This window comes from Leuciscus leuciscus, assembly GCF_965113295.1.
Source record: "Leuciscus leuciscus genome assembly, chromosome: 3".
Taxonomy (NCBI): Eukaryota; Metazoa; Chordata; class Actinopteri; order Cypriniformes; family Leuciscidae; genus Leuciscus; species Leuciscus leuciscus.
In genome coordinates this window covers 20,768,613-20,780,048 of record NC_138727.1, presented here as the reverse complement: position 1 = coordinate 20,780,048, position 11,436 = coordinate 20,768,613, and the positions used below count along the sequence as shown (strand labels likewise).

Here is an 11,436-nt window from a genome sequence, read left to right as displayed (position 1 = left end):
GATGAAGTGCAGCGTGCTCTGATGAGTGATGACGTGATCCAGACATGAAACGTAATCCAACAAGACGCAAAACCGAAAAATGTCAGCCTTTCACCGCCAGGCCTTCCTTTCATGGTCTCTTATTTTCAAACACAACTTTTCACCCAACAAATATTACATATGGAACAACAAAGACATATTGTTTAAACACAAATCTTTATTTATTGATTACTGGTTTAATAATAACATTATTTTTGTTGACCAATTATTTAACAGGGATGGTTGTCTTTACTCTTATAAGGAGTTTCTAGAAGAATACAAAATTCCTGTGTCTCCTGGAGATTATGCCAAAGTCTTTGGAGCAATTTCTTCTGGTGTCTGCGTGTTATATAGAGCTCAACCAAGATTGGACACACAACAACTAACTTTGTTATCGCTGACTGACACTTCAGTTGGTAAGATTTGTTTTTCTTGTAACAATGGTAAGAACAATAAATTAATTAGATCCCTGTTCAAAACAGATATTATCACAGTCCCATATGTGGTTCCATACTGGAATAAATTTGTGCAAAACATTGACTGGAAGAAGGTCTGGCTCTTACCCAACCGATATTTGATGACCAACAAAATTAGAGAAATATAATTTAAAATAATTCATAAGTTTTACCCGTCTAATGATTATATTGTTAAAAAATTTTAAAAAGACATTGATGTAATGTGCACTTTCTGCTCTATGAGTATTGAAACTGTTACCCATTTGTTTTGGCACTGCCCTTTTGTCCAAAGTTTCTGGTTTGACATTTGTAAATTTATTGCTAAAAAAATTGAGAAAGATTTCAAGTAGTTTTGGAAGGATGTTCTTTTTGGCCTTTATGACCTCAACAGAACTAAGACTAGGCCTAATGAAACTTTCATTATTAATCTCATTATTCTCTTGGCAAAATTTTACATTCATAAATGTAAGTTTGCGCGTTCCAAAACATCTTTTATTGCTTTTAACATTGAGGTCAAGCAATATGTCAACACGATTAAGTATTCTCTTAATCAAAAGGCAACAAAAACTGTGAATGTGTGTAAACAATTTGATATTTTTTTGTAAATCCGTACTTCCCCTGGCAAAATGTGATGATGTGAGTTTTTTGTTTGTTTTGTTTATGTTAAAACACCTGCAATGTTGGAAACTGCACAATATGTTATTTTTATAATGGAGATGAACGTTCCTGTAAACTGTGCAATTGTTGAATAAAGTGTCAAAAAAGAAAAAAGAAAAAAAAAGACCTTATGCACTAGAGAAACAACAAAAAAATTAAAAACAAGCTGCAGCTGGATACTGATCAACCGTAACGATCCGGACACACCCACTCACACACTCACACACATGTAAACAACAAGGCACGAGACTAGAGAGAGACATTGGATCTATGAACCGTGACATTAAGCTTTTGCATGAGTTGTGCAGCTTAATTTTATATCTATAAAAATAAAGTTCCAGCTTTGACCACAGCCAAAGTTATTGTAAAATACTAAAATGGTTATTCAATATAACAGTTGAATCAGCACATAAGTTTCACATCAGAATTCTTTATTAATGTGGCAAGTCTCAAACCAGCTTTTGTAAAGTTTTAAGATATGCAAAATATATGTAGCTTCACTACCGCTTTAACAACCAACATGTTGTCACACGACCCACTCTATGTACTATATTTTGTATATAGCAAATTAATGTAACACAACCTTTTTTTTCTAATGATGTATTTTGCATAACTGAAGAGGCAGAATAATGCCTTGGTGATCACATTACATGAGCTTGTCCACCAGAGGGAGTACTTTGCCAGAGGATACTCAAATTCAGAACGGCCTCCTTGATGCTTCTAGAGGTACTACAGTAACTCCTTTAAAATTAAGTTTTCTCACTTACTGAGAAAATACATGATTTTCATTGGAACAACATAGGCAGAAAGCAAAGGTTTTGTAGACTATTTATTATTTGTATTGACATTTGTATAAAAAAAAAAAAAAAAACCTTAAGTAGGCTATTACAAATGGTCTGATGTAGAGAGACAGTACAAATAATGGTGATCTGTCATGAAATGAAGAAAACCTATGTGTGTGTGCGTGCGTGTGTTTGTGTGTGTGTGTGAGTGAGAGAGAGAGAGAGAGAGAGAGAGAGAGAGAGAGAGAGAAAGAGAGAAAGAGAGAGAGGGGGGGGGGGGGGGGGGGGGGGGGGTATTCGCTCTCAGCGTCACTGTCCATCCATTTAGCCTGCCTGATAGGAAACTGAAACCAGTGAAATCCAACCTGATAGCACATTGGAATAAATCGGAGAACTCGCTTTTGCTTCCATTCTTTCTCTGAAAATGAGCAGCCGACGGCGACGATGCAAGCGTCAGTTGATCAAGTTTACCCAGCATATTGCTCGCTTAATCACAGGAACTCTGAACTCAGGTAACCAGTTTGTAACAGTATTTTTCTGGATATAATTTACTGCATTGCACCGAGACTAAAAAAGTTTGCATCATTCTTTGTTGATCTGAACTTCATTTAGCCTATATCAGCTTTTGTTCCAAAATTGTTAAAATTAACTGCTAAATATTTGCTTTACCAGAGTTAAATTATTTCATAGGCCTACATTAGAAATCGGGTACTTGACTACATTAAAATAAATTTAATTAATAGATTAATTACAGATCAGTAGTTCATGAATATTCTAATATGACTACTGTGTGTGGAAATGTATAATTAACGTTCATGACTTTTCTATTTAAATGTACTTTAACAAATTATCTGTTATGCATTACATAATGTAGCTACACAAATGTAAACATTAAAAAGTAACAAACATTTTGTAAAAGAACAAAGACATAAGACATATTTTGACATAGGTCTACAATGAAAATACTTTTTTGTTGAAACACTTTTGACTCAGAAATCTTTATTAAATTTCACAAACACACATATGGCAACACTGAATTAAAAATGAAATCTTGTAGTAGAAAAACGTATCAGTTACGTATGAACGGGAGACGTTACGTCGACGTGACGACATAATTGGGATCGCCTTGAGAGACCAATCTACTTCGAGTGTATTAAAACGAGCCAATGCACATTCGCATGCGATAATTGCATCAGCTGCTCTGCTTGCATCGCGAGCATATAACGAGCTGCAGGTGCGTCGCATATTTGTTTTATGCTGAGGAGCCGAGGCATGTTCGGCCGTACAGCGATAGTCAGCAACCGTGGCAACGTGACGTAACGTCTCCCGTTCCCTCCTTCAGGGAACGAGGGTTACATACGTAACCGAGACGTTCCCTTTCAGTCGCTCACGTTCAACGTTATGTCGAAGTAATTGGGATCCCTATGGAAAACACCACGGTTGCTGCCACATCCAGCGCCCTATGCAAGACTCTCAGACCCCCAACTAACTGGGGAGGAAGGCCTGCATAGAGGGAGTTCGAACTGCTGTTTCTTTATAACCCACACAGTGGAACTCTTGGATAACACGGGAAAGCGTGCTTTCCAGAGAAGAGGGACACTGCGGAAGCAACATCCTGACCGAAGGGAGGTAACATGTGGAGAATACACTGTAATGACTGAGACAAATCTGACACAATTATTTGTTATATTTAACAAATAATCTTTAAAATTCACTCTGGGATCTATGGTCCCATCCCCCCAACAAGGGCAAGAAGGGTCTTGGTTACCATGACTACGATCTGATAAGTTGGTTTAATTGCTGTTAAAAATATGGTCATGTGGAAAAAGCAGAGGCCATAGGAAAGACCCAGAGCCCTTAAAAAAGACTTTCCTGCTTTAATTTATAGACGAACTGATCTGTAAATGAACATGCACCCAGGACACTGTGTGAATGATTTACTGTCTTGTGTAGTGTCTTTTGATACTATTATGTCTTTGATACTTTGTATTTTATGATAAAACCAACAGTCAATGTAACCCCACCTGTATCGTGTCTCCTATCTAATTAATCCTCATTTAATGGCTCACACTTTAGTGTACATCACCTTCTCATAGAATGCAGTGTGTGTTTGTTATATATGTTCGCATAGTCTCGGTATGTTCGCATAGTCTTCATTCAATGCAGAAGAAGTCAATCGCAACTCCAACCATCAACTCTTCCGACTTCCTCCCTTCTCCTGTTTGCTCTGTGTGTCCTCTCCGGGCCCAGGGCAATCTGCACTCCAACCATGGGAACAGAGTCAAACCAACCATGCAAGTTCATCACCAATTCTTCACCAAGTCAATGCCGAAGAAATCGATTGAGACTCATGGGACCATCAAAATCCTTCTTCAGGAACTTCACGAAATGTTTCACTGCAAAGGCCATGGAAGTATACATTTAATGAGGTGCTCTGAAAATGATAAGCTGATGGATCTTTTCCATAGTTCCATTTCCTGCTTCCAGTTTCATTCTGTCACTCACCATTTTACCTATGCATGTATGTATGTGTGTTTAGTTTAGTAATGTTTGTGATTTAGTTAATAAAACTTGTGCACAATACGTATTTGGTTCTGATACTCTGCTTGCAACACAGTTTATTTTACGATTTAGATTTTGACTACAGGCTCTTAATAGTACTGTACAGTAAGAAAGACATTTCCCTCCCTCAGAAATGAACATTTCTTAGAATTAATAAACAATAAACAATTAGTGTTCACAGGACGAACAGGTGGATTGATTGTAATATACATTTTACTACATTAAGTTAATTATATTAACTGATCCAAATATTCAAATAACAAGTTATGATTGATTATTAATATTTCTTTAGAGCTAATTTGCTATAACACATTTGGACTGGCCGGTTAGGGGCAGTACAACATATGGAGTGTCACTGGGGTGGCTTCAGCCTGAGAAGGGGGAGACTACACAGGACATTGATGGCAGAGCGGACTCTGCCAAGGGAAAGACACAGGATCTGATCGTGGAAGAATACACGTGGTCACCTAGAACCTCCATGTCCCGTCCGGGGACCAAACATGGAGTTTCTAGAGGTCTGGACGCGGGTTCCACAGGGTGCCCCGTCTCTAAGAGAGCAGGTACTCTCACAGAGGAATGGGCCAGGGAGGGGCTGTCGCGACGAGCACTACTTCGGGGAACCAGGTCCGGTTGGGCCAATGCGGCGCAACTAACAAGACCTGCTCCTCGTCCTCCCTGACTTTGCACAGTGTCTGTGTGAGAAGGCTCACTGGGGGAAACGCATACTTGTGTAGGCCCCGGGGCCAGCTGTGTGCCAGAGCATCAATGCCAAGGGTGCCCTCGGTCAAGGAGAAGAACAGCTGCCAGTGGGATGTGTCCAGGGCGGCAAACAGATCTACCTGTGCGGTCCCGAAGCACCTCCAAATCAGCTGGACCACCTGGGGATGGAGTCTCCATTCCCCCAGTAGCACCTGCTGCCGTGAGAGCTTGTCGGCTGCATGGTTGAGTAGGCCCGGAATATGAATGGTACGAAGCGACCTCAGATGCTTCTGACTCCAAAGGAGGAGATGGAGAGCGAGTTGTGACATGGGGCGGGAGCGTAGACCACCCTGGTGGTTGATGTACACAACGGCCACAGTGCTGTCCGTACGGACTAGTACATGCTTGCCTAGTAGCACTGTTTTGAAGTGGCCCAGCGAAAGGTGTACTGCTAACAACTCAAAGCGGTTGATGTGCCAAAGCAGTTACGGCCCCGTCCACAGAACTGAAGCTGCATGCCCGTTGTACGTGTCCCCCCAGCCGGTGGCAGCGGCATCCGTGGTGACCACAACATGCCTGGACACTTGTTCGAGAGGTGAAACGAAGGGTACGACCACGGGCTGAGAGTTTGGCGACAGTGTGGGGTGATAGAAACCCGGCACAAGCTGCGCTGCCACGCCCATCTCGACCGTGGAGCCTGTGTTGAAGCGGCCTCATATGAAGCAATCCGATCGGTGTCACCGTGGCTGCAGATACCATATGCCCCAGGAGCCTCTGAAATAGTTTCAGTGGTGCCGCTGTCCTGCTGAGCGAGCTCACGCAGTCCAACACTGCGGGCCTCCGTAAGGTGCGCTGTCATGTTGAACGAGTCCAGTTCCATACCGAGAAAAGAGATCCTCTGCCTGGGGGTGAGTTTGCTCTTTTATCTGTTGACCTGAAGCCCTAGGTGGCTGAGGTGACTGAGCACCATGTCCCTGTGTGCACACAACTGCTCTCTCGACTGCACTAGAATGAGCCAATCGTCGAGGTAGTTCACAATGCGAACACCACGCTCGCACATGGGAGCAATGGCCGCCTCCGCGGCTTTCGTGAAGGCACGAGGTGACAGGGCCAGCCCGAAGGGTAAGACCTTGTACTGATATGCCCGCTCCTCGAACGCAAATCGAAAAAAAAACGACTGTGTCAAGGGAGAATCGAGACATGAGAGTACGTGTCCTAGAGTTCTCAACGGGTCGGGTCGGCCCGACAAACCCGACGGGACCCGCGGGTTCGGGTCGAAAATATAAGCAAATGACTCGGGTCGGGTCGGACCTCGGGCTTAATCTTTTCCGCTAAGTAAAAAAACAAAAACATTTATTAATCATCGCTGCTGTTCACCGTAAAGAAAGTCTGGCTGCTGCGTGCAACGTGCATCATGGAGAGGGGCGGGGGCAGACGCCGCTGTGCACGCCTTTAGCCTGGAGAAGAAGATGGAGTTGGTAGTCAGGCTCCCGGGAACCGTGCAAGACGTACCCGCGGTGGGGCAGGAAGGGACCCGACTCGGACGGTGTAGTGGCCCGAAGTGGGGTCTGAGTGTGCAGTGCAACACTCCTGACTCCACCGACCGGCAGGGGATGAGTGAGATGGCATAGACGCAAGCGCATCAGGCTGCCGCTGGCAAAGCAAGAGGGGGCAGAGGGTGGCCAACCTCGCTCTCTTGGGACCCAGAGATAGAGAAGCTGCTGAGACTTCAGTGGCGGAACAGAATGATTCAACGAAAGTTCTCCGCCCGGCCCTCCTCCAGGGAAGAGCAGCTATACTAATCTGGGTCGCCCGCAGAAGTAGCCCTTTTCTGTTGTACCAGAAGAAGAACTAGATCGCCCCGCGAGGGGACTCCACCTCGTTTGAGGCACTTGAGTCTCGACCGCGCATCTAGAGCGGCGAACGATGCGCGCTGGGTTGCCGTGACAGTTTCAGCACGCTTAAGCCCAGGTATGTGAAACAGTGATCGTGGCCGTCATATGTGGATAGGAAACGACCGTATCCAGAAACACACGGTTTGAATGACATCTTGAAAGAGACGCAGTGTCAAACCGTGTATGCTTTTTTCAGGAAAAACTGAATGGGATGACCGGGGGATGACCACGGCTACACAAACAGGACGATAGTGCAAGCCTTATGTGAGCACTCACATTCTCATTGAAGGCACAACATTCTGAGCTGTGAAAACAGCTGTTTTGGCGGCTCTCTGTGAGATCGCGGCCAGCACTGTCTGCGCTGTAACACCAAAACCAGCTTTGAAGAGGCGTTCTCCTGAAGAAGCAGACTCGTTTCCTTCTTTTGAAGTTTAACACTGTCAGAAGATTGTAGAGCAGAAACAGTACAACCGCTCGGCTCCGAAGCAAAAGACAAATATGCGACTCACCTGCTGCTCGTTATATGATGCAATTATGCAATTGCAATAGCAGCTGATGCAATTATCGCATGCCAATGTGCAGTGGCTCGTTTTAATACACTCGAAGTAGATTGGTCTCTCAAGGCGATCCCAATTAAATTGTATTTTCTTGTAAAATTTACTCCAGTAATTTATTTTATTTTCAAATTTGAAAAATCAAAGTTGTACACACCAGCAGACCAGGGGCAGTTATCATTTACATTTGCTGCTTTTATCCAAAGCAACATTGCACTGAATGTATAGTCTATATTATTAATGCTCTCTGTTTGAGCAAAACAATACATCTGTTGCAGATTAATTAAATAATTGCTATTTATTTTGGTTAATCCAATTGTTTTACTTTTTCCATTTTTCTGACAACCATAGCCCGTAATATTCTAATACAGATGTCCTTAAAAAAAAAGAAAAGGAAATGTAATAAAATTTGCGTATATCAACAGCATGGTTTCATTGTGAATATACGTGTATTTTTGCTTGTCCTATAACAGTGGAAATGCTCAAGAGTTACATGTAAGACTTCCAGGCATGTGTTTAAACTGACTTTCAAAAATACCCCACCGTAAGAAATTGCTTGCTGTACACCCCTCCTTAGTTTCCCATATGTCATTTTTCCACGACAACGATTCATATTTCATTTCCAAAAACCGACATCAGGCAAGTAACCATACCAAACTAGAAATGCCCACGAAAACAACATTATGCACTTAAATTACAATAGCTCAATTAAAAGTTTTTTTTAGAATGACACAGATCTAAGACCAATCTCACTAAAAAAATTTGACGAGGAATGAGTAAAATGGCATCAAAATAATAGCAAGGAACATTTTTTTAACTTTTCAACTCAAACTGTCTGTGCAATATTACATTTTTTTTTTAAACATTTTTATAGATGTTATTAACTATTGCGCAAAGTAATAAACTTCTTGTAAAGTTCTACATTTGTTACTATATGTCAATCTAAATGGAATTTACAACACTAATACATATCACATTGCAACACTTATGCTAATAGAAAGGTCAACGTGTTTTTTAAACCAGGCTGCTTGTAAGTTCATGCCTTACACCTTTTTTTCTCCCTTGACTCTTGAAGGGTGTAATTACACATTTTACTGAAATATTGAAGGGTGTAATTACACATTTTACTGAAATACTTAATATTTAATGGCAGAGTTGTAGATCAAATACCTTGCCAAGGTAATACAGAGCCATGTTTAACTCCTATAGAGGTTGGCTAACTGTCTCTAACATCTTTTAGTCTGAAAATAGCACAGATGTGTACACCATAATAATGTAAATAATAATTAATAATAAATAAATAATAAATCCACCATAGTGTCATTTAAGGTTTTAATATAAACTGTTCTTCCATCATTTTTTATTTCGTTATAGACAATTAGTAAATTAGATTGTGTTGTGTATTTTGTTTGTATTCAGTCATCACTGTCTATCATTAAATGCAATAAAAATAACAATATAGTTGCTTATCCCACCCTACGTGGTTTATTACTGAAATTACAGTGCTAATCATTAATGGTCTTAACTTTGTGGATGAGAGTTCTAATTAATTTCATTTTTCCCTTGGCTATGCTTCATATCCTTGTGGGACTAAATATAATTACACACTCCATCATTCCATAGCCAACCATAAGACACTGATGATCCCTTAATAATGCCATAAATTAAGTATTGGAGACACCAGTATCTTTTTCAGGTAATTTTATCCGCCACATTTCTGCTTAATTTGTTCTGCATTTGAGAAGCTGAGAAGTACCTTCCTATTTGAAATTCATGCATTCTGGATGGATACTTACATTTAGTATTTGATTCATTTAATCCAGTTGATTGGTTTCCCACTGGGGATTCACTGCTCAGTCCGTATTTATGCCTTAAAAGCATCATGAGACACAAATAGCTACAAACCATTTAATCTTTTTTCCCTTTCTACTTCAAAAACAGGCCAAAGCAGATATTTATGAAAATGATACTCTGTCATGTTGCTAATCAGCAGGGAAATAATGATCAACACACTCCTTACAACACACTATGGCAATGAGTGGACAATTAATGAAATTACATTCAAATTAAGCTCTTGAAATTAACAAATATGGTTAACTTATGAATATGGAGAAAAATTTGTCATTTTTATATAAATGTTCCAAAAAAGCTATTTTTATAGAAAATGTTTTCTTCTATCAGACACCATTCGATTTGCTCTTTCATCTGAGCCAAAGCATTTATTTTTTATTTTTTTTTAATAATTATGTTTTGTCTCCGTTTCTTGTGTGTGCAATGATTAATTTTAGGTTTCCTCACAACTGTATTCTCAGTCCTAAAATAGAGTGAAATATTCTGTAATTTGGCTCCAAATCTCCAGTGAAAATGGTCATTCTGACCCCCCTCAACAAAATATTGAATTAGTCAGTAAATCTTCATCCATGACATCTAATATTTTGGCTTTAATCACTATTTATGTTTGTCTTTCTTTAGAAAAAATATGAACAAAATAAATAATTTGAACTAGGGAAGTTTCTGAAATTTGGTTGATTTGACACGGAGTGACCATATGGGTAAATCTATATTATGTCTATAACACACGTGATTGATGTTTTCTGCATAAAAGTTTCCCTTTAAACAAATTGCAGATCCAGAACTAGACTCTCAAATCTGCTCTGGTTATTTGTAGCACATGAACATGTTGACCTTCAAATAGTAATTAGCAGTATAGTTCAAATAAGACTGGATGTTTTAATAAAGGTTTTATGCAATTATCATTGTTTTAAGAACTTAGCATTCTGTATTTCCTCAGAAATGGTAAAGGCTATTTCTCATACTTGGACAAGGATATAGGCTAGAAGTAGAACTTTTTTAAGCACAGGGACTATATCTTGTTAAAACCATTGCTTCTTTAGGGCTGCAAGCATCAACCCTCACCAGGACGTTCTTCATGAGAAACTGGGACAGAGGTATTATGGATGTCCTAAAGGAGACACCACTAGTTACCTGACCTGCTAAGGCACAGTGGTGAATATTTAATAAAATTCATGGAAACAGGCCAGCAGACCCGTTAAGCAGTTTATGCTATGAATATGAACCTCACATACTGTACGTAATAGCCACTAAACAGTTAGGTATTTTATGAACAGCTTTAAATATCAAAAAAGAGTTATATAAAAATAAAAAATAAACCAAAAAAAAAAACAATAACAAATAAAAAATACAGTACTGCACTATAAACTAAATGCTTGCATGCTCCCTAAACACATTTTGTTATGATCCATTATTAAAGTAAAGACACAAAATCTATTTTGACCCTAATGTAGTTTCTCAAATCAAAGGCAATGTGTAAAAGGACACCTGGGCTTGAAAAAGCCATCAATACATGTCACTCTCTTTTCATTATTCATCAAAAAGGCAAGTGTTTGTGTAATTAGTGTCACTGGACACCAGCTAGTGCCAGGATTCTTAATTAAAGATAAAGCTCTAGGTGTCATTGGACAGATTGTGAACAAGGGTGTGTCTGAACACCTGCATATCACAGTAAATAAAAAATTGTTATTCTTTCTTTGATACAGAAGCTGTAATGCCCATAAAAAAATAATAATGGCAGCTGTGTGTGCTATGTTGTAGATAATGAGGACGAAGAACAAGAGAGCACAACGGTGCGGTATCAACCGGAAAATCTGGAGCAACTGCAGTCGCAGACCCACTTCTCCAGACAAGAGCTGCAGTTACTCTATAGAGGATTCAAGAATGTGAGAGTTCAGTTAAACCCCACCTGCTGGGTGTAGAAATTAAAAATGATGTTGTCATTTTCAGGCTTCTGCTCTCT

General features: G+C 40.1%; 1 protein-coding gene across 2 annotated transcripts in view; it reads left to right on the top strand.

The window, feature by feature from the left end:
- Window positions 1–2,216: 2,216 nt before the first annotated feature.
- The window catches only part of kcnip4b (potassium voltage-gated channel interacting protein 4b), a 17,920-nt gene continuing 8,700 nt past the window's right edge, over window positions 2,217–11,436 (top strand). For both annotated transcript variants that reach the window (XM_082164974.1, XM_082164973.1), the window contains exons 1-2: window positions 2,217–2,424; window positions 11,235–11,359. In XM_082164974.1, the coding sequence (XP_082021100.1) occupies window positions 2,337–2,424; window positions 11,235–11,359 (213 nt within the window). In that variant the 5' untranslated portion in view covers window positions 2,217–2,336. The remainder of the gene's footprint in view (window positions 2,425–11,234; window positions 11,360–11,436) is intronic.